The 23,522-nt window shown below is 41.4% G+C and overlaps 1 protein-coding gene across 1 annotated transcript in view; it reads left to right on the top strand.

Annotated features, from left to right (window-relative positions):
* LOC134353043 (sodium/potassium/calcium exchanger 4-like) overlaps positions 1–20,495 on the top strand; it is a 349,369-nt gene extending 328,874 nt beyond the window's left edge. Inside the window, exons 13-16 of the mRNA XM_063060914.1 lie at positions 532–646; positions 8,647–8,759; positions 12,031–12,096; positions 18,840–20,495. Of these exons, the coding sequence (XP_062916984.1) occupies positions 532–646; positions 8,647–8,759; positions 12,031–12,096; positions 18,840–18,992 (447 nt within the window). The 3' untranslated portion in view covers positions 18,993–20,495. The remainder of the gene's footprint in view (positions 1–531; positions 647–8,646; positions 8,760–12,030; positions 12,097–18,839) is intronic.
* The last annotated feature ends 3,027 nt before the right edge of the window (positions 20,496–23,522 follow it).

Here is a 23,522-nt window from a genome sequence, read left to right as displayed (position 1 = left end):
AGATTTAGCTGTGGAGAAATGCGGGGGCGCTGAACAGTCTAGATCAAGGTAACGAGTGCTGAGAAAAACAATTGATAAAGGAGGAGCACAAGACTGAGTAGCTTTCTTCGGCTGCCACAAGCACGATGGACTAAATGGCTCCTTCCAATGTTGTAAATGTCTATGATTCTGTGATAAATCTGAGCCAGACTGCTGTCCTCCACTCTGCTGCAGTGGAATGGTTCTGGTTGAATGACAGTACTCCTGCATGAAATTGAAGATTTGGAATTGTTTAATGGTTGGCAGAAGCAGATAAAAGGCTTTCAGCTGCCAGCCACACTAAATAAGACAAACCCACGCATTCAATCTGTTACACTTACAGTGGAAAAATTCATAAACCAAGCACCTTGTTTTGATGTCCATCTTTGCAACAGTCTTGGGATGCTGTGTGTTGTGTGCTGTAACGTGGGTATTTCTTTTTTACAGATCTTCCTAAGTTACTTAGTGTCTCATTCCCTTGGCTCTATCCACCAGTTTCTTTTCTGTGTGCAGGTCACTGTAATAGGGTTCACACTCGGAATTCCAGATATTATCATGGGAATAACATTTCTGGCAGCAGGAACAAGTGTTCCAGATTGCATGGCCAGCTTAATTGTTGCCAGACAAGGTAAGTACATATTTACTCAATTTAGACTGGTTTATTAATGGAGCAGTGCAATGTAAATAGGCTTTTCAGCTTAGCAAGATATTAGTCACAGTAGTTTTCTGCAGTCCAGTCTACCTTTAAAACAACTCAGCTGCTAAATCAATGGGGTGATTCCTTTTTCTAAAGAAAATTGATCTTTAATTGTTTTGTAGATTAGCAATGCTTCATTGTAGGATAGCAATAATTCAGTGATTTTAATTATGCAGAAAGCTCTTTTAAGGTAGTTGGAATGGAAAGTAGGTCATGGTCATTATTCTTTCCACAGACAACGTTGTTTATAAGAGACTAATGCCTAGGTTCATACTCATTAGCATTAAACACAATACAGTAGATTCCGGTTAATTGGGACACATTGGGCCCAGTACATCTCGGCCCAATTAAGCGGCTACCCAAATTAGCTGAAGTTTCGTGGAAATAGTTAAGATAAACTACTACTAGGTAACAAGTTATGTATTTAAATAAACTACAGAACACATTAGATCCCCAGCAAAATTAATACAGAACTATAAGACTGTGTATTAGTTCCTAATAGTTATCAATGGAGGAATGAATCCAGTGTATGCTGACATGTTCTTTTGATTGACAGTAAATGAACAAAATCAACACAGACACCAAGTGTAGATAATTAACTGCCTTCAAATAATGCTTACAATGATTGCATCCTCCAAGTCCTCATGTTGATTGTAACATTCAACATGATAGTTGATACTTCCAAATTCTTCATAGTTCCTAATTTGTTGAAGTTGCGAAATTATTTCATTTCCACTCCCAGCTGCTTTTGACATCTCCAAGCCTGAACGTTTGAAACCACCGTGAGAAAAACAGTTCTGAATTGTCTTAATCCTTATTACTCACCAACAATCAGTGACAAAAATAATTATTACTTTGTAAACAAAAGCACACGCATGTGATCCTTTTTAAAAACTCTTCACCTTAGGCACAGTGTAGTGTTGAACCGCCACACAACGTGCACGCCACTGACACTAGTACGAAACTATTCAGCACCAGTCTTCTGCCCCAGTTACGTGGTATCGTGTCCCAGTTAATCGGAGGGAATACCAGCTATTTTCTCAACTTCTTTTTGTTCTTTAAGAGTTGTCCCAAATAAGTGCTTGCCCCAATTAATCAGAATCTACTGTATATAGTCACATCAACACTATATATTTTATTTATGCTGATGACCATAGATGAAGGCAATGTTCATTCTACCGGCTCAGGGTACAGGGTAATAATGTGTTGATTTCACCACAAACAAGAGAAAATTTTCAGATGCTGGAAATCCGAGCAACACACACAAAATGCTGGAGAGACTCAGCAGGCCAGGCAGCATCTACGGAAAAAAGTACGGTCGATGTTTCGGGCCAAAACCCAAAGGAGCTTCCCTTCCTCCACCATCAATGCTACCCTCAACTACGTCTGCTCTCATCCCATCCTCCCACCACCCTACCAGGTATAGGGTTCCTCTTGTCCTCACCTACCACCCCACCAGCTTCTGTGTCCAGCACATAATTCTCCAAAACTTCCACCACCTCCAACGGGATCCCACCACCAAGCACATCTTTCCCTCCCCCCCCCCCCACTTTCTGCTTTCCACAGGGATCACTTCCTATGCCACTCCCTTGTCCATTTGTCCCTCCCCACTGACACTTAGTCTTGCAAGCAAGACAATTGCTACACCTCCTCCCTCACTACCATACAGGGCTCTAAACAGTTCTTCCAGGTGAGGCAACATTTCACCTGTGATTCTGTTGGGATCATATACTGTGTCTGGTGCTGCCCGTGTGGCCTTCTGTACGTTGGTGAGAGTCAACATAGATTGGGAGACTGCTTCGCTGAGCACCTATGCTCCATCTGCCAGAAAAAGTGGGATCTCCCAGTGGCCACCCACTCCCATTCCGATATGTCCATCCATGGCCTCCTCCATTGTCGTGATGAGGCTACACTTAGTTTGGAGGAACAACACCTTCTATTCCATTTGGGTAGCCTCCAACCTGATGGCATAAACATCGACTTCTCAAACTTCCAGTAATGACCCCAACCACCACCTTCTCCATTTCCCATCCCCTTTTCTCTCTCCCACCTCGTCTCACCAATCAACTTCCCAGCTCTTTACTTCATCCCTCCCCCTTCAGGTTCCATCTATCACCTGGTGTTTCTCTTTCCCCTCCCACCACCTTTTAAATCTACTCCTCAGCTTTTTTTCTCCTGTCCTGCCGAAGGGTTTCAGCCCAAAATGTCAACTGTACTTTTTTCCATAGATGCTGCCCGGCCTGCTGAGTTCCTCCAGCATTTTGTGTGTGTTGTTGATTTCACTGACTCCATTAGTGAATGGAGGAAGATGGAGCCTGTTACTATTGAATACAACTCAATGCATCACAGTCTCAAAGGTGACTGTTCAGGCTTGTCTCCCCCATGAGAGTGCTCGCTCCAGCACTACATCATTCTCCTGCCTTATCTTTATTGAGGGGTTAGTGGGGCTTCTGAGAATGTTACCTCAAATTACAGATAATAGATAGCCTTATTTCATATCACTAAATCTGTCTTCCAACATAGCCTTAAATGTACCTGTGCTATGTGCTGCAGAATATGGTAGAATTACACATCTAAACTGATTAATTGCTAAAAAGTCTTTTCACTGCCAAGTTGCTACAGTTGTTAAAAACGTCCCGAAGAAATACAGCACCAATTAACTTAATGATATTCCTTCCTTATTTTCCATGTTCTTAAATAAACTCACATTTAGTCACATATTCAATCTGCTCCTAACCTCTTTAATCTAGAGTTTATGCCCTTTGTTAGAATTCACCTCTGCGTGCAAATAATTTTCCCATCTGGACCAGCATCCTAAACAGCCTTAATGGTTAAAAGTTAAATTAACAATGCAGTTGATAGCAATCCTTTGCCTCTTGGCTTAGTATCATCTCACATGATATTTGAATTATGCCTTATTTGTGAGCCCATCTACTCCTAGATAAAGTATTCTAATTTTTATAGAGGCTATGGAATGGATTAAAGCTAATACAACACTGAGAGAAAAGTATGTTGCCTGTTGCATTTTGGACTGAGTGGCCATTTAATCATTTCAGTTGGGGTTAAGACTTTCTTCCTTTCCTCATTCCTCTCCCACTGCTTGTCTGTTAACCACAGAATTAACATGAATATGGGGCATGCTGCTTTTCTCTTCCAAGTGTGGAATCACTCAACAGCATGTCTAAGATTGAGAGCCTAGGAGTGGACATATAGTAGAGAAATTCATTGCCCTCTCTTCCTGATACCTGGTGATTACACTGTGATTTGTCTGGTACTGTGCTGTTCCTTCGGATCTCAATGCATTCCACTGAAGCCCATGGACAATGTTCAGTCCCCAATTACAAAGCAAAAGAAATAAATGCTGGGACCAGCATGATGGGTTTTCAAGCCTTCACGTTCCCCTGAGATGTTTAGTGTTTTTCCAAGGACAATGGCTGTATTTGCATACACCTGGTGCAACATACAGACATAACCGCCACACAGAAATGAAGACACCATACTTTTCTACTTGGAATCCACTTGGGAAGATCAAAAAGAAGCTGGAAGGACTGAGAAAGGAACATGTCATAGACAAAAATGCCAAAAAATAGTCTGATGGATCCAAAAGAATGCAGACAGCTAGAAATTTCTTCAATGAAATGGAAGTAAGAAATTAATCTCAAAGCATTTACTGAACCACCGTTCAATAGACAATAGACAATAGGTGCAGGAGTAGGCCATTCGGCCCTTCGAGCCAGCACCACCATTCACTGTGATCATGGCTGATCATAGCTCATTTTTTATCTCAGTGCCACTTTTATGGACTAAACTCATATTCCTTCATTCTCTTAATAACCAGAAATATATCCATCTCTGACCTGAACATCGTTCAGTAGCAGGGTCTCTTATGCCTTCTTAGCTAGAAATTCCTATCCTCTCAGTGAAGAAATTCTCCTTGTTTCCATCCAGAATAGCTGACTGCAGACTATGACCTCTGGTTTTTGACACGTCCACCGGTGTAAACTCATTCCTACATCTACTCAATCAAAGTCTGTTAGAATTTCGAGTTTTGGTGTGATCACCATAATGTTCAAGAGAGTACAGATCCATTTTGCTCAGCCTCTCCTGATAGGACAATTCCCCTTCTCAGAACTTTTACACTCACTCAATTGCAAGTAAAATTTCAGTTTCATAAGAAGACCAGTACCATTGTATTCCAGTTATAGTCTCACAAGGTCCCATTTTCATGAGAGTAAAACGTCTTTACTATTGACTCAAATTCTCTTATATTAAAGACCGACATACTGTCCGGCTTCACAATTACTTACTGCATGTTAACATTCAGTGATTTGTTGGCAACCAGGTCTGAACATATTTCAATTTCTTACATTTTAAATATACCGTTTTTTTCTCTGTTAAGATGGATGGTCTCACATTTTTCCATGATATATTCCATCTGCCATCATTAAACGTAGAAACGTAGAAACATAGAAAATTGGTGCAGGAGTAGGCCATTCGGCCCTTCGAGCCTGCACCGCCATTTATTATGATCATGGCTGATCATCCAACTCAGAACCCTGCACCAGCCTTCCCTCCATACCCCCTGATCCCCGTAGCCACAAGGGCCATATCTAACTCCCTCTTAAATATAGCCAATGAACTGGCCTCAACTGTTTCCTGTGGCAGAGAATTCCACAGATTCACCACTCTGTGTGAAGAAGTTTTTCCTAATCTCAGGCCTAAAAGGCTTCCCCCTTATCCTCAAACTGTGACCCCTCGTTCTGGACTTCCCCAACATCGGGAACAATCTTCCTGCATCTAGCCTGTCCAATCCCTTTAGGATTTTATACGTTTCAATCAGATCCCCCCTCAATCTTATAAATTCCAACGAGTACAAGCCTAGTTCATCCAATCTTTCTTCATATGAAAGTCCTGCCATCCCAGGAATCAATCTGGTGAACCTTCTTTCTACTCCCTCTATGGCAAGGAGTCTTTCCTCAGATTAGGGGACCAAAACTGCACACAATACCCCAGGTGTGGTCTCACTAAGGCCTTGTACAACTGCAGTAGTACCTCCCTGCTCCTGTACTCGAATCCTCTTGCTATAAATGCCAGCATACCATTCGCCTTTTTCACCGCCTGCTGTACCTGCATGCCCACTTTCAATGACTGGTGTATAATGACACCCAGGTCTCGTTGCACCTCCCCTTTTCCTAATCGGCCACCATTCAGATAATAATCTGTTTTCCTATTTTTGCCACCAAAGTGGATAACTTCACATTTATCCACATTAAATTGCATCTGCCATGAATTTGCCCACTCACCCAACCTATCCAAGTCACCCTGCATCCTCTTAGCATCCTCCTCACAGCTAACACTGCCGCCAGCTTCGTGTCATCCGTAAACTTGGAGATGCTGCATTTAATTCCCTCATCCAAGTCATTAATATATATTGTAAACAACTGGAGTCCCAGCAATGAGCCTTGTGGTACCCCACTAGTCACTGCCTGCCATTCTGAAAAGGTCCCGTTTATTCCCACTCTTTGCTTCCTGTCTGCTAACCAATTCTCTATCCACATCAATACCTTACCCCCAATACCATGTGCTTTAAGTTTGCACACTAACCTCCTGTGTGGGACCTTGTCAAAAGCCTTTTGAAAATCCAAATATACCACATCCACTGGTTCTCCCCTATCCACTCTACTAGTTACATCCTCAAAAAATTCTATGAGATTCGTCAGACATGATTTTCCTTTCACAAATCCATGCTGACTTTGTCCGATGATTTCACTGCTTTCCAAATGTGCTGTTATCACATCTTTGATAACTGACTCCAGCAGTTTCCCCACCACCGACATTAGGCTGACCGGTCTATAGTTCCCCGGTTTCTCTCTCCCTCCTTTTTTAAAAAGTGGGGTTACATTAGCCACCCTCCAATCCTCAGGAACTAGTCTAGAATCTAACGAGTTTTGAAAAATTATCACTAATGCATCCACTATTTCTTGGGCTACTTCCTTAAGCACTCTGGGATGCAGACCATCTGGCCCTGGGGATTTATCTGCCTTTAATCCCTTCAATTTACCTAACACCACTTCCCTACTAACATGTATTTCGCTCAGTTCCTTCATCTCACTGGACCCTCTGTCCCCTACTATTTCGGGAAGATTATTTATGTCCTCCTTAGTGAAGACAGAACCAAAGTAATTATTCAATTGGTCTGCCATGTCCTTGCTCCCCATAATCAATTCACCTGTTTCTGTCTGTAGGGGACCTACACCAGTCTTTTCCTTTTTACATATCTATAAAAGCTTTTACAGTCAGTTTTTATGTTCCCTGCCAGCTTTCTCTCATAATCTTTTTTCCCCTTCCTAATTAAGCCCTTTGTCCTCCTCTGCTGAACTCTGAATTTCTCCCAGTCCTCAGGTAAGCCACTTTTTCTGGCTAATTTGTATGCTTCTTTTTAAACCTGCCTGCATCCCTTTGAAGACTTTCTGCATCCTTGTCACAACATAGGTTATCACCCAGTTTTGTATCTTAAGCAAACTGCGTTCACTCATCCAAATCATTGATGTAGAATTGTGAGTGGCTGGAGCCACAGCACCAGTCCCTGTGTATTCCACTCATCATGGTCTCCTAGCCAGAATGTAATGCAGTTATTGGTTAACCTGCCCTCTCACCATGCCAGCATAATATCCCAATGTTCTGCTTTAATTTTACATAGAACAGAACAGGTCTCTTGGCCTACGATGTTGTGCTGACCCTTTAATCTACTGTAATATCAATTTAACCCTTCCCTCCCTCTTTCTTACATCCATGTACCTGCCTAAAATCCTTGTAAATGCCCCTAATTTATCTGCCTCTACCAACATGCCTGACAGCACGTACCATGCACTGATCACCTTCGCCTTTCTTAACATGTGTGCTTAAATCAGCTATCTTCCATTCTGTGGGAACCAGAAAGTGAGAATCTATAGAATTAAGGATGATGGCCATAATGCCTTCATTATCTTTATAGCAGCCACTTTCAAATCCTTAGGATGGAGGTCATCATTTCTAGAATATTTCTCGGCTAACAGTCCATGAGTTTTCTCCAACTTTCTTCTTTTTTAACTAACATTAATTTTTTTTTAGCTTGTTATTACTGAACCTGTCGTTCAGCAATGTTTCCAGGAGATCTGCTTTGTCTTTTTTTCCATGGAGACAGGCATATGACCATAAGAATTAAGATCAGCGAAAGGTAATTCATTAATATCATGGCAAATCTTTTACCTCAGCAACACTTCCTGCACTAGGCCCAAATCCCTTGGTACTTTTAATTCCAAAACAACTTTTGATTTCTGTCCTGAATACAGTGAGTGACTAAGCCTCCACAGCTCTCTTGGGTAGTGATTTCTAAAGCTTCACTGCCCTCTAGGTGAAGGCAGTTCTTCTCATCTCTGAATGATGGATCCTTTATTTTGTGACTGTGACCTACTGTTCATCCATGTTGTCCTGGAAAAAGGTTGGTGAAGGTAACCATTTTAAAAGTGGTATCATCTTAGTATCTAGCCTGTCAGAAATTTGTGTGTTTCATATTTAACCACATTATCTGCCATCTCCTTGCTCTTCATTTAAACGGATTATATCCCCAAAAATTTTTCTGCATCCATTTAATGTTTGCTGAATTGCTTTGCCAGTTCCTTATTTTGCAGTATACTTCCTCCTTTCTTAGTCTGTGATTCCTTAATCCTTTGCTATTGATACTAACCTAGTGGCTTGGTAGGTGATGAAGAGGATACAGAGAGACTTCGAGAGAATATAATCAGGCTGAATAGACCAGGAGGTGTGAATTAAAGCAGTCAAGACAACTCAGGTGTAATGAATGACAGAGCAATTATAAACCTCCTGGATCCCAACCCATTCAGATAACAAAACCGAACTTTCTGAAAACATTTATTTTTCTTTCTATAAAGGAATGGGAGACATGGCCGTGTCCAACACAGTCGGAAGCAACGTGTTTGATATCCTTGTTGGCCTAGGTCTTCCATGGGGACTTCAGACGATAATTATTAACACCGGATCCTTTGTAAGTATGTTCTTTTCATCAGATCAAGCACCAACAGGAATGGTTGAAGAAATGATAGGCCTCGAAGCCTTGCCCTTCTTATTCTCTGGTTGTCTGGTTTGAAATATTAGTGGCTGGATATTTGAAAAAAAAACTCCAGCCTTTTGGATTGGCCACCACCCTGAAAATGTGAACTGGAATCGTCAGGCTTATTGTTTGCAGCGCAGGCAACACCCTCTCCAGTTGACTAACGTTAATGTCCAGGCTTCACCAATCATGTTAATAGTTGGATGCATCTGTGGAGTTCTGGATTTATGAGTGGGTAATTATTGTAAAAGCTATCTTGTGTTCCAAAGGTTACCCTGGAGGCTTTGTAAGTCTTTGAAGGCTGAGGGATAGTCACTCTCCAATTATCATAAACTGGAACAGTAAATGGTGGTGCAGAGTGGGACAGAGCTGGCTGTATTGCTTTCAGACACTGCATAGAAAATCCTGGTGGAGGAGGCACAAAGTCAGGGAGATGTGGGAGGGTAGGGGGCCTTAGGGTGGTGAATCTGTGGAACTCATTGCCACAGATGGCCGTGGAGCCCAAATTATTGGGTATATTTAAGGTGGAGGTTGATAGGTTCTTGAATAGTCAGGGGGTAAAAGGTTACAGGGAGAAGGCAGGAGAATGGGGTTGAGAGAAATAATAAATCAGCCACAATCCATTGGTGAAGCGGACTTGAAGGGCTGCATGGCCTAATTCAGTCCCTATGTCTTACGCTGCATGAGGAAGTCTGCAGGAAGCTTGAGTTTTGTGTCTGGGAGCGTGGACACACTTGGATTGCTAGAGGCTGAAGGGAGACCTGATAGAAGTGTATAAAATTGTGAGAGGCACAGATAGAGCCTGTTTCTCAGGGAGGAACTGGAGGGAATAGGCGTAAGGTGAGGGGGTGAATGTTTAAAGGAGATGTTACACAGAGTGAGCTAGGTGTCTGGATCACTGCCAAGAGAGGTGGTGGAAGAAGATACGACAGCAGTGTTTTACAAGACCGTAAGATATAGGAGCAGAAGTAGGCCATTTGGTCCATCATGTCTGCTCCGCCATTCAATTAAGGGCTGGTCCAATTCTTCCAGTCATCCCCACTCCCCTGCTTTCTCCCCATACCCTTTGATGCCCTGGCTAATCAAGAACCTATCTATCTCTGCTTTAAATGCACTCAATGACTTGCCCTCCATAGCCACTCGTAGCAACAAATTCCACAGATTTACCACCCTCTGACTAAAGTAATTTCTCCTCATCTCTGTTCTAAATGGATGTCCTTCAATCCTGAAGTCGTGCCCTCTTGTCCAAGACTCCCCTACCAAATGTTAACTGTTTTAAGAGACATTTAGGCAGACACATGAACAGGCAGGGAAAGAGGGATACAAAGCATGCACAGAGAAATGGGAGTAGTGAGATTAGCTCAGGCACGATTGGCCAAAGAGCCTGTGCTGTGCTGTTGTAGCTTCTTAACCCAAAGATGAGGCAGCATCTGCCACCTGATGTGGCAGCCTCCATTTGAGCTCAAAATAACCTGCAGATGCTGGGGTCAAAGCAACACTCACAACACCCTGGAGTCTGTTGCTCTTGCCACCATTCAGGGCCCCAAACAGTCCTTCCAAGTGAGACAACACTTCACTTGTGAGTCTGTTGGGGTCATCTATTGCATCCGGTGCTCCCGGTGCGGCCTCCTCTACATCAGTGAAACCTAACACAGATTGGGGGACCGCTTCTTCGAGCACCTCCGCTTCGTCCACCACAACAGACAGGATCTCCCGGTAGCCACCCACTTCAACTCTGCTTCTCACTCCCATTCAGATAGGTCCATACATGGCCTCCTCTACTGCCATGATGAGGCCAAACTCAGGTTGGAGGAGCAACACCTCATATACCATCTAGGTAGTCTCCAGCCCCTTGGTCTGAACATAGAATTCTCCTTCTTCCGGTAATTCCCTCCCCCTCCCTTCCCCCATCCCAGTTTCACTCTGCCCCCTCCTCCAGCTGCCTATCACCTCACTCATGGTTCTGCCTCCTTCTACTACCCATTGTGTTTTCCCCTATTCCTTCTTCACCTTTCCTGCCTATCCCCTCCCTGCTTCCTCTCTCCCACCCCTTTATCTTTCCCCTTATTGGTTTTTCGCCTGGCACCTACCAGCCTTCTCCTTCCCACCCTCCCCCCACCTTCTTTATAGGGCCTCTGCCCCTTCCCTCTACAGTCCTGACGAAGGGTTCCGGCCTGAAATATTGACTGATCATTTCCACGGATGCTGCCCGACCTGCTGAGTTCCTCCAACGCATTGTGAGTGTGGCTCCATCTGGGCTCAGCTTGCTTCCATTAGACTGCTGGTTTCAGTGTGGACAAGGACCTGAAATATATCTCACGGCAGATCAGAAATTTCTCCTACAAAACTGATCTCCATAGTTTATCACCGCTGGTTCCGCAGCTGCACAATTTAAGAACGGAGCCCCTTTGGGTTCTGTACATGTCCATGTTGATAGGCAGCAGTAATGCTTTGTCATTCACTCACACCCTTCATCACTGTGGTCATAGGAAAGTTACACATCCTCTTTGCCTGTTGGTTTCTGGCGTGAAAAAATGAATACTGTCTAAATGATCTCCTTTGGTTGAAAAACGGAAAAGAATACAATAATTCTAAAAAAAAACTTTGTTAGATACATTTGATCAATGAATATTAACATCCACTAGCATCACTTTTATGAGGTGTAAAAGGTTGACTTCTAAAGCTTTGACATTATAGCTGCACTTTTTGATTTTATTCAAGTAATTAATAACAATCTAACCAAGCTTGGTAGTATGTTGTACTTTTCCCACTAACACAGGAGTTATGAGATGCAAAGCTGCACTTTTAGATACAGGATAAATGTACTCTTGCCTGTCTGTGTATCTTATAACTGAAATCATTTTTCTTTTTACTTCTGCCCATCTTTTTGCTAATGAATTATTCTCTCTTAAACATCACAAAAAAAACAATTTGGAGGTACAAATGCTACTTTTGGATCTCAATTTATAATAACCAAGTTATTTAGACACACTTAAGGAATTTGTTAATAGAAATCAAACGATTAGAAAATTTCATCAACTTCAAGTAATGTTCTAATTAAAAGCCCTGACCTCCTTTCCTTGGTAATTCATCTCAGAAAGTGTCTTTCAAATGTCCTGAGGCATAAGTCATTATTCACCTTTCAGTTTATCTGGATCACTGTAACCTTCTCTTTTTGACAAAATGGATGCCCTCTGTTTTCCAGGTACGCATCAACAGCAGAGGCCTTGTTTATTCTGTCATACTTCTTTTAGGATCCGTGGCACTCACGGTGAGTAGGCGATATTTTGCTGATGCAAATGGTCCCCAGTGGCGCAACTCTATCAACAAATCTGTGGCGTAAAATGAGTAAGGGTTGGTAGTTCTGTGATCTGCAGGTCTATCATGGCCAGTGATTGTCTCAAGCTGGAGTGCGCTGAAATGGCAGGAGCAGAGCAATTTGTTTCCAAGCTCTTGAACATCATGGCTCCAAAAAAAACCACAGATCACTTGATGCAGGAGTCCATTCAATAGGACTGTAAATATTGGTGTTCAGTCCAGTTGATGACTGTATTCACGCCACTGTCTGTAAGGAGTTTGTACGTTCTGCCTGTGACTGCATGGGTTTCCTCCAGCTTCCTCCCTCATTCTAAAGATGTATGTTTATGGTTAGGGTTACACTAGAACCTTCTCTGCTTTGGGGATAACTTCACATCATTATCCATGGATCTTTACAGATTAATGAACAAGTACCACCAAGATCTCTTCCGTTGATGATTGGCTTTATTAATTTTCCCTGCAATATATGTTTCGTATATTTAGTACTTGACCTGATCAAGTGTACAGCACTGCTATTCTGTAAGAAACTTGTTTTATTGAAGATAGATCCAATCCCAAAGTATATTTATGTCACAGTTTCTTCCCCAAAGTCATCAGACTCCTCAATACCCAGAGCCTGGACTGACACCAACCTACTGCCCTCTACTGTGCCTATTGTCTTGTTTATTATTCATTGTAATGCCTGCACTGTTTTGTGCACTTTATGCAGTCCTGGGTAGGTCTGTAGTCTAGTGTAGTTTTTGTGTTGTTTTACGTAGTTCAGTGTAGTTTTTGTACTGTTTCATGTAGCACCATGGTCCTGTAAAACGTCTCATTTTTACTGTGTACTGTACCAGCAGTTATGGTCAAAATGACAATAAAAAGTGACTTGACTTGATCTAGATCTAGTCGTAGAAATTGAACACCATCTATAGACCTAACTGCCATGGGACAGCACAGTAGCGTAGTGGTTAGCACAATGCTTTACAGTTCCAGTGACCCAGGTTCAATTCCCGCGATGTCTGTAAGGAGTTTGCAGGTTCTCCCCGTGACCGCGTGACTTTCTTCCGGGTGCTCTGGTTTCCTCCCACAGCCCGAAGATGTACCGGTTGATAGGTTAATTGGTCATTGTAAATTGTCTCATGATTAAATCCCGGGATTGCTGTGCGGCGTGGCTCAAAGGACCACTACGTTCCAATAACCATCTGAATAAATAAACTCTCAGACCAGAATTGCATTTAGCAGCAACACACACAAAATGCTGGAGGAACTCAGCAGGCCAGGCTGCATCCAGGAAAAAAGTACAGTCAATGTTTTGAGCAGAAATCCTTCAGCAGGACTGGAAAAAAAAGACTGAGTAGATTTAAAAGGTGGGAAGAGGTAAGAGAGGAACAGAAAGTGATCAGTGAGTCCTGCAGGGGGAGGGATGAAGTAAAGGCCTGGGAAGTTGATTGGTGAAAGAGACAGAAGACCCTGGAAGAAAGGAAAGGGGGGGAGGAACACCAGAGAGAGGCGATGGGGTGGCAAGGAGATGAGGTGAGAGAGGGAAAAGGGGAAGGGAAATGGGGGCGAGGGGCTGTTGGTGGTGGGCATTACTGGAAGTTTGAGAAATCGATGTTCATGCCATCTGGTTGGAGATTATCCATACAGAATAAAAGGTGTTGCTCCTACAACCTCCGACACCTCCCTCCCCTTTCTCAATGTCACTGTCTGTATCTCCAGACGACTTCCACCCTGCCCTCAAAATACCTGTGTTCTTCGGCCAAGTGATGTACTTAATATATAGTATGGGAGTATACTCATCAGGTTAATGGCTGCATTCACCAGTCTAAGAGCAGTAATCATTAGACAGAAAGCTACTGAGGTTTCAGTTGCTGTTCTGCACTTTAACAACCCATGTACTTGATTATCTAGTTAGATGCTTGTTTACAGTTGAATAGTAAACAATGGTTTGCCTTTCTTCTATTAATCAGTCCCACGTGCCTCTTCAGGTACACTGATAAGAATCTGCTGAAACCTATCTCGGTACATAGCAATTCCGTCTTATTTAATAGCTCCGCCAATTATAGTTTTAATCATCTATGTCTATTTATTATCCGAGAACTATAAGTAAAATCTATCAGTGGATCTTATCACTTTAGGAGATGCACAGAAAGGGGCAGTTAGAAAAGCTTTATAATGCAGTAGATATTTACAGTTTACTCTCCTAGGAAGGTTAATTAAACATTATCCTGTATCTGTAGCAATATGCTATCCGTGGAAATCTTGCTAGCACTTAGCAATAATTATTAGATTTCAGAGGACTTCATACCACCCCCTAATATCTGCACTTTACAAAGTTGTGTGCAGGACCCCCCACGCCCCCCATCCCCAATCAGGAGTCAGACTCCCGGTTGATATTTTTGATGTTTCTCCTCCTCCTGAGTTCAAGGGTTTATGGCACAACTGTTGCTAACAGTCAAAATTCACCAACTTCATAGATTCAGTGTATTGAAACGGAAGTGGTTAGTTGGAATGATGGAGTGCTGCATTTGAAGCATTGACCCACCAAGAATAGGTATGATCTATAAGATGTGTTGTTAGATGTATCAAGCATTATTCAGCACAAAGTAAACACAAGAGATTCTGCAGATGCTGGAAATCTTGAGTAATGCACACAAAATGCTAGAGGAGCTCAGCAAGTCAGGCGGCATCTATGGAAGGAAATAAAACTGGAGCTTTGTGTACCTGACAAAAGATATATACCTTTAGAGGAAGAAATGGAACAAAGATTTAGCAGACTTTTTGGGATGGTGGGTTTTCCACACGAGGAGTGACTGATATACACTCGTGTAACAAAACACATTGATGAAGATAGAGCAGTGGATGTAGTGTATATGGATTTCAGTATGGCATTTGATAAGGTTCCCCATGCAAGGTTCATTCAGAAAGTAATGAGGCATGGGATCCAAGGAGACCTTGTTTTGTGGATCCAGAATTGACTTGCCCACAAAAGGAAAAGGGTGGTTGGAGATGGTTCGTATTCTGCATGGAGGTCGATGACCAGTAGTGTTCTGCAGGGATCTGTTCTGGGACCCCTCCTCTTTGTGATTTTTTATAAATGACCTGGATGAGGAAGTAGAAGTGTGGGCTAGTAAGTTTGCTGATGACACAAAGGTTGGGGTGGTGTAGATAGCCTGGAGGGTTATCAGAGACATTGATAGGATGCAGAACTCCACTGAGAAGTGGTAGATGGAGTTCAACCCAGATAAGTGTGAAGTGGTTCATTTCAATAAGTCAAATTTGAAGACAGAATATAATATTAATGGTAAGACTCTTGAAACTCTTGGCAGTGTGGAGGATCAGCAAGATCTTGGGGTCCATGTCCATAGGACACTCAAAGCTGCTGCGCAGTTTAACAGTGTTGTTAAGAAGGCATGTGGTGCAATGGCCTTCATCAACTGTAGGATTGTGTTCCGGAGCTGTGAGGTAATGTTACAGCTATATAAGACTTTAGTCAGACCCCACTTGGAGTACTGTGTTCAGTTCTGGCCACCTCATTACAGGAAGGATGTAGATACTCTAGAGAGAGTGCAGAGGAGATTTACAAGGATGTTGCCTGGATTGGGGAGCATGTCTTATGAGAATAGTTTGAGCGAACTCAGCCTTTTCTCCTTGGAGCAACAGAGAATGAGAGATGACTTGACAGAGGTGTATAAGATGATGAGAGGCATTGATCGTGTGGATAGTCAGAGGTCTTTACTCCAGGGCTGAAATGGCTAACACAAGGGGACATAGTTTTAAAGTGCTTGGAAGTAGGTACAAGGGGGATGTCAGGGGTAAGTTTTTCACTCAGAGAGTGGTGGGTGGATGAAATGTACTGCCAGTGAAGGTGGTAGAGACGGGTACAATAGGGTCTTTTAAGAGACTCTTAGATAGGCACATGGAGCTTAGAAAAATAGAGGGCTATGCTGTAAGGAAATTCTAGGCAGCTTCTAGAGTAGGTTACAAGTTTGGCACAACATTGTGGACCAAAGGGCTGGTAATGTGCTGTAGCTTTCTATGTTCTATGTTTATTACAATGTGTTTTAATCTCATTGAAACAAAATTCTTACAGTGCTCAACAGATGCATGGGAGATGTTCCCCCTAGCTGAGAAATCCATAAGCAGGGGTCACAGTCCCAGACTAAGGAGCAGGTTGTTTCGGACTGAGATAAGATTTTTTTTTCATCTGGAGTGTGGTGATCACTGGGAATTCTACACTCTGCAAGGCCATTCAAGACAGAAATTGATAGATTTCCAGATATTGTGGGGATAATACAAGCAATGGAGCTGAGATAGAAAGTCAGCCAAAATATTGACAAATGGTGGAGTAGATTCAAACACCTAGGAGGACTGATCCTAATTCTTTTTTTTAAATATAATTTTTATTGAGTTTTCAAAATTCTTGAAACAGTCCAGCAATTAAACAATCCCCATGGTCTACCATGTCTGTACTGACCGTGGTGTCACATTAAACTGCACATCTGCCTGCGAGTGGTTGGGGTTAGTAAGCTGTGGGCCTGCTATGTTGGTGCCGACATCGTGGCAACATTTGTGAGTTGCCCCCAGCGCATATTTGTCATTGACGCAAATGATGCACTTCACTGTATGTTTCAATGTTTTGATGTACAGGTGACAATTAAAGATAATATTTTAATCTTTACAAGTGTCTATATCTCCCAGTTGCTGCCTGATTATGTGCCTGTCCAAACAACCACTTCTTAAACATCGTTGTCACATCTGCTTCCACCTTTTCCTCTTCCACCAAATCCCCTGGTATCTGTTTCCTCCAGCAGTGCATTCTAGGCACTGGCCATTCTCTGTGTAAATATATAATTTTATATATTAGACTGTACTGCTGCCGCAAAACAAAAACAAATTTCATGACATACGTGAGTGATGGTAAATCTGATTTTGATATGGGTTGAGAGTGGGATGTGGGTAGGGAGAGGGAAATCACTGTTGGAAAAAGGGGAAGGGAGAGGAGAGGAAGTGGGAAGCACCAGAGAGACATTCTGTAATGGTCAATGAATCAATTGTTTGGAATGAAATGATCTTGCCTGGTGTCTCCGGGCTGGGTGCGGCTGCATCTTTGCCGCACAACCCCCCCTGCCCCGGCACTGTTTGCTGCCACCTCTCCCAAACACCTCCCATGGCGCTCCACACTCGCCATTCCCAATGTCTTGTGCTCCCACTACATTTACAAACTCATCCTCCACTCCACGTTGGCGGATACAGTACTGTGCAGAGGTCTTGGGCACCCTAGCTCCCTCTCATTTCATACTGGGGAGAAAAATCTCTGACTGTTTATCTGACCATACCCCTCCCTCATAATTTTAAATATGTCATTCAGTTATCCCCTCTGCCTCCAATACTTCGGAGAAAACAATCCAGGTTTGCCCAACTTCATGGTTCTGGTATCCCTTGGTAACCTCATGACCCATGATTCTTGTGTTTTTGCACACAGAACCTTTGGTTAAAGTGGGATATTTGCTTCTCACTGCACTGGAAGGTCTTCAGCATTTTAAGGAGCTCTCCCCATGCCAGCTGCTGAACATCTCATTGCAAACCTGCCTGAAGTTGATGGAAAACACAGGAGAGGGAGCCCTGCTAATCTTCAATTAGCGTAGCCATTCCCCATCCTCATATAAATTGTCTGTCTACCTTGTGCCACAACTGGCCCTTTGCCAGTGTGAAATACTCGATTCAGCTCTGAAGGGCCCAGAGGTTACAACAGACACTTCTGTTGTGGAATGTGTTAAAAGGCTGGAATAGTGCCTGAGAAAACAGGGATGGAGATTTCTATTATTCTGAGCATCAAATTGACTTGGTGAAACTACACGTGGAGTATCATGTACCTGACAAAGGATACAGCTACCCGAGAGGAAATGGAACAAAGATTTATCAGACACTCAGCAGCTGCCATGCTCAGGACATCAATATCATATACACATCCTTTAAGCAATGTCTCATTGCCGTACTGCAGCATAACAGTTCACGTGAAACTATTACAGCACTAACTGTAAGATCAGGGCCCAATTCCCGCCGCTGCCTATAAGGAGATTGTATGTCCTCCCACGACCACATGGTTTTACTCTGAGTGCATCAGTTGCCTCCCACGTTCCAGAGATTAGAGTTAGTAAATTGTGGGCATGGTCTGTGGGCACCAGAAATGTGGTGGCAGTTGTGGACTGCCCCCTGGTATAATCCTCACTGATTTGATTAGATTACACGCTTCACTGTATGTTTCGGTGTAGAAGTGACAAATAAAGCTAATCTTTTACCTTTATTTTTTTATTGCTTGTTCCTACTTCTAGTCATTTTATCAGATCTGAACAAAAATCATGGGCTCCAATTTATGCCTAAATGTACAGGGCGCGATGTCATTAGCTGAAGTGAATTGCCCAAGTCAGCTTCCTAGTGGGAACAATTTCAACAGAAATCTTTACTAAATGTTCAATGCTGGTTCGAATCACATCTCTGAAAAATTTGGAAAATAGATAATAGATGCACTTTATATTCTTTCATCGCATTCTGCTTTGTTTTTTTTTTATTTTAACTCTAATTCCATGAAGACTACATGTATTGAGTTAGAAGATATTTTTCGATTCTTAATCTTCAAAGCTACCGGCTATCGGTATATAAGGAGGCCGTATTCAATTCTGCTGTAGTAACTGAAGGTGTTTGTGATTCCAGGTGGCTGGTATCCACGTGAATGGATGGAAATTGGATAAAAAGCTTGGTATTTATGTGCTGGTCCTCTACGCTATTTTCTTGTGTTTCTCAATCATGATTGAATTCAATGTCTTTACATTTGTCAACCTGCCAATGTGCCATGCCAGCATTTAAGCATGTCTGAGCGTGAATGGATTCCATCAAGAAAAAGAACCTTCTTAAGCTGCTATTGTATCTTTCTTTGATTTATAAAGAATGTTTTCTTTTGGCTATTTTGAAAGTTAAAGCAGCCTTTCACACAGAGCCAAGACTATTATTTGAAAAGAAGACTGCTGACTGATTGGTGTACACTGAAGTCAAATAAGGAGCGCTCACTCCCTCCTATGGAGTTTTTAAGAATTACGCCTGTGGTTTAGCAATTTGTCTCCACATCTGGATTTCCTGTTTGTTTTACAGCCTCTTGCTTGTTCACATGAGCACAAAATTACAATGTGTTCAACAGCACGAGTGCTGAAGATCAATTTTTTATTTCACAGGACTTCACCACACGTATTATGTGTGGGAAGCAATTTGTTAAGCAGTCTTTCCTGACCTGATTTTCAGTAGGGACCACAATACATGTTTAAGCCTGTCTTTGTTTTTATTCAGAAATATAAAGAGTATATATTGGAATTGTGTGGACTTGAACAAGATCATTTGTATATTTGGTGACTGTAGCTTAAAGAATGAACGAAAATGCTAAACTTGTACATTTTAATAGGAAAGTATGTATGCTGACTTTAAGTTTGAATTTTGATTCATAGTATTTTGATACTATGTTAATATATAAATATATACACCTATATAGAGAGCATACTGAAGATAGAGTTCTTTTATGAAAACTGAACATTGTATCATTTTTAAACATTTAATTCATTTGTTCCTGCTGTGATAAACATGAATGAACTCATTCTTCAACTGAATTATATGGTGCAATATGGTTCCATCAAAATTTAATGATATTTTTGGCAATATAAATATGACTGTATATGCCATCATCACTGCACATAATGTGAACACATGGAGCATAAGTCTCTATGTAGGGACTTCTTGATTTTTTTTTACTGTCTTGGAAAATTGAAGAAAAGGGATGCAAGCCCTTTAGTTTATATATTTTCTCATTTAATGGTTGCTTTCTGCTTGAAAGGCAAAAGACAAAGAGCAAATTAATTTTTCTTCCAAATCCGATAGAGGCCATACAACTAGGTATGGTATGTCTTTAAAAATGCGTGTTATTAATTAATCCTATATTTACAGTTTTAATATGAAACTAAGAATGGTTTGTAAAGCTACTTTTTGACTGTAAATCATCATTTGGCTTTTGGTAAGTTTCAAATTAAACAGAAAGCCAATTCTAGAAAATGATGAAATTGGCATATGAATTTAAATATACACGTAGACATAATTGCTATACTGGCAACATCTTTAAAAATGCCTATTGATCTTGTATTTCAATTTTAATGTAAAATTGACAATGATTTTTGAAACTATTTTAATTGCAAATCATCACTTGACTTTTAGCAAGCTACAAATTAAACAAAAAGCCAGTTCTGGAAGTAGTGAAATGATCGTATAAATTTTAAATATATATGTAGATATAATTGTTCTACTATAAAGCACATATTACATGATAGAAACATCTAGAATTAACCTGCCTGTCTATGAGTGTGTTATTACTCAGCTGCTTGGAATCCTATTTACAGTGATAGGGTACGTGAGTCTTTGAAGCAAACTATCACATTTTGTACAACTGTGATCAGTTTGCATTGCAACTCCCTCGTAGTGTCTGCAAATGCACAATAATTCCCATATGTAAAGAATCTTGGTGCACCTTTTCATACTGCCATTTTATATTTTAATGTGAACACAGTCCATCTTATTGGTATTGTGGCAATAAAATGGATAAGCTGAAAGCTGAATGATAGGACATTGAAAAGTTAGTTAAATGTTTTCGACTTTGCAGGTTATTGATTTAAGTATTTATGGTCTTGCCTGCTGGACGAATTTAGAGGATTGATAAAATCTGATTGGTCCTCTAGGTGCATAAGAATGCACATGCTAGTGTTATAAACTGGCATTTTACTTCAAATAAGTCTACAAAATATAGATAATCAAAGCCATTCTCACACATCCCAATATTTTCACAGGATTCAACAGCCCATATTGTAATGTAAACCTGTAGGAATAATTTACTGATTGACTTATGATAATCACAGCTCCATAGAACTCTTGAAGGTCCACCTTTGAAATATATTCTTGAGTTGGACAACCAGGTATTTCATTGGTGTTGGGGGAGAGGGGGAATGAGTGTCTCCTTCTGATTGTGTAGATGTCCTGTCATGGCTGCCTAAAGTTAGCTGTCTGTCTGAGGGGAAATGATGGTACAAAACCCCAGCATGAGCTATTGCCAAGGGAGAAAATGTCAGGAAGGGAATCTGTGCTCACTTTGTTAAAATGCTGGTCAGGATTCATAGAAGTTCCCAACCACTTGTGTGACTTTTTTTAAAAAGGGGACCAATTCAGTCCATAGCTTGTAATATTACCAGCAAATAAATGTTTATTGGACTGGGAACCACTGACCTGAACGGTATTGTCTCGTTTGCTCAGTGTTTCATGAAGGAAAGTATGATGGAATGGGGCTTATTGGGAATGGCCTCATGATTGCCCTCGTGGTGATTGTCTAATGACGACAATAGAATTGGAGTGTGATGAATCCTGCCATCTTCCCACCGTGAGTGAGATGAAGGCACACATTTATAAAGTGCCTTTCACATCTTTCTCAGAGCATCCCAAAGCACTTTACAGCCAATAAATCACCTGCAAAGAGTGATCATTGTTGTAATGCAGGAAATGTGGCAAATAATTTATGCACAGAAAGCTCCCACAAATAGCAATCCAACAGTGACCATATATTCTGCTTTATAGAAGTAGACCAAGAGATAAATCAGCTCAGCAGAAGCATCTCTGTACAGTGCACATCCATCTAATAGTGCGGACGGGGCCAAAGCTTTACACTGGAGGCAATGGTGTTGTTTTCCTCTCAGAACTGCACTGGTGCATTAAATGTGATCTTCATGCACATGTGACACACCCAAAATCTTCTCAGAAGACTTAGCCCCCTTAAGCTGGGGTTGCCACTCCATAGGATCATGTCTGATCCCCCTCCTCTTCTGTTGCACACGTCCTTGGCTGTTCAGAAGCTTGTTGATTTCGGCCTTAAACATGTTCAACTATTAAACATTCACAGTCTTCTCGGGTTTCATCATTTCAAAGACATATAACATTCTGAGTAATTTTATTTCCAGCTGATTTATCGCATAATGTCCCCTGAACAAGGTACTTGCAAACATTAACACTGTCAGCACTTCTTAATCATGTCCCCCTCAGTGCTCTTCACTCCAGTGAGTTTATTCCAATTTTATTTTTGGAGTGCCCCACCTCCCCAGTGTTACAACAACACCAAGTCAAGTGTGACCTTCCTTAGATATGGAGATGGAGGTATGAAAGCAAGGAAGCTGGCAACTGAACCACAGCTGTCTTTAAATTCATCACTGAGTTACTCTTATGGTCATTGCAGTCAAAGGTGGAAATTAAATATGTGCAGCAGTGTCGGAAAGGAGAGAATAGAGATTAAAGTTACAAAAACTAATAGCACAAGTTACTGCCACCTGAATATCTCCTCATTCATCCCCTCCTGTTCAGGTTCTGTTCTGGACAGTGCAAGTTAATGAGGAAGAGAAAGGAAATGAATGGATAACCTTGACTCAGAGGTAACCCTGCTTCTTAACTTAGGGATACACAAACAAGTCACACTCCTTCATTTGCAAGACATGAGACACTGAAGGAACTCAGCAGGCCCTCCAGCATCTCGTGCAATGCCCCAGGTTCCAGCATCTGAAGACACCTGTGTCCACTTCATTTCCTGGCTCATCCAAATCTAGGGATCTAAGGATTTAATTCAGGGTGAATCAGAATTATTAATCTGAGTTTGCTGCCCTTAAGGAATTAGCAATCAATTCTTTGTGGCATTTGGAGAGTGGCAGCTGGCAAGCATCAGTGATCTGGTTTGATTTTCTCAACAGCAGGCAAGTCCTTGAAAACTGGCAAGAAATTGAATGCAGAGAGACGAAACTGAGAATGAACAGGGTAGGAGGGTGAGATGGTATAAACCAGTGAGTGACAATTTATCTTTGTGTGAAGATTGCTGATTGTCTTTCTCTGTTTTGCTTTTTTGCAATTCAAATTACCTAATCTCACTTACAAATTAACATCATTTTGTGGATGGCTGTTGAAATAAGTTACAAATTTTGGGGATAAAAGGAATGAAAAGGTTGAAATCTTATATTTTCATGGAACCTACAAAATAAATGATATTTTTTCCATAAATTAACTTCCGAAGTTATATTAGGTATTTGAGCATTCTCAACAATGTAAAGTTTATAACTAAAGGAGAATGATAATTGAGGATGTGCTGTAAAAGGAAAGACAATTGTTGAAATTGCATTGGGAGTGGGAAGGGGAAAAAAGCTATTTTTCTGTCTGAATTCTATTGATATTTCAATTAAATGCTGTAAAAGAGAGTTTATTAAGAGATTGTTATATAAAGAGTGGGTATTTTATTAGATGTTTTTAATACATTTGTGTATTCTGTATTGCTGCTGAAGT

This window comes from Mobula hypostoma, chromosome 1, assembly GCF_963921235.1.
Source record: "Mobula hypostoma chromosome 1, sMobHyp1.1, whole genome shotgun sequence".
NCBI lineage: Eukaryota > Metazoa > Chordata > Chondrichthyes > Myliobatiformes > Myliobatidae > Mobula > Mobula hypostoma.
This window is presented reverse-complemented; position numbering and strand designations above follow the sequence as displayed.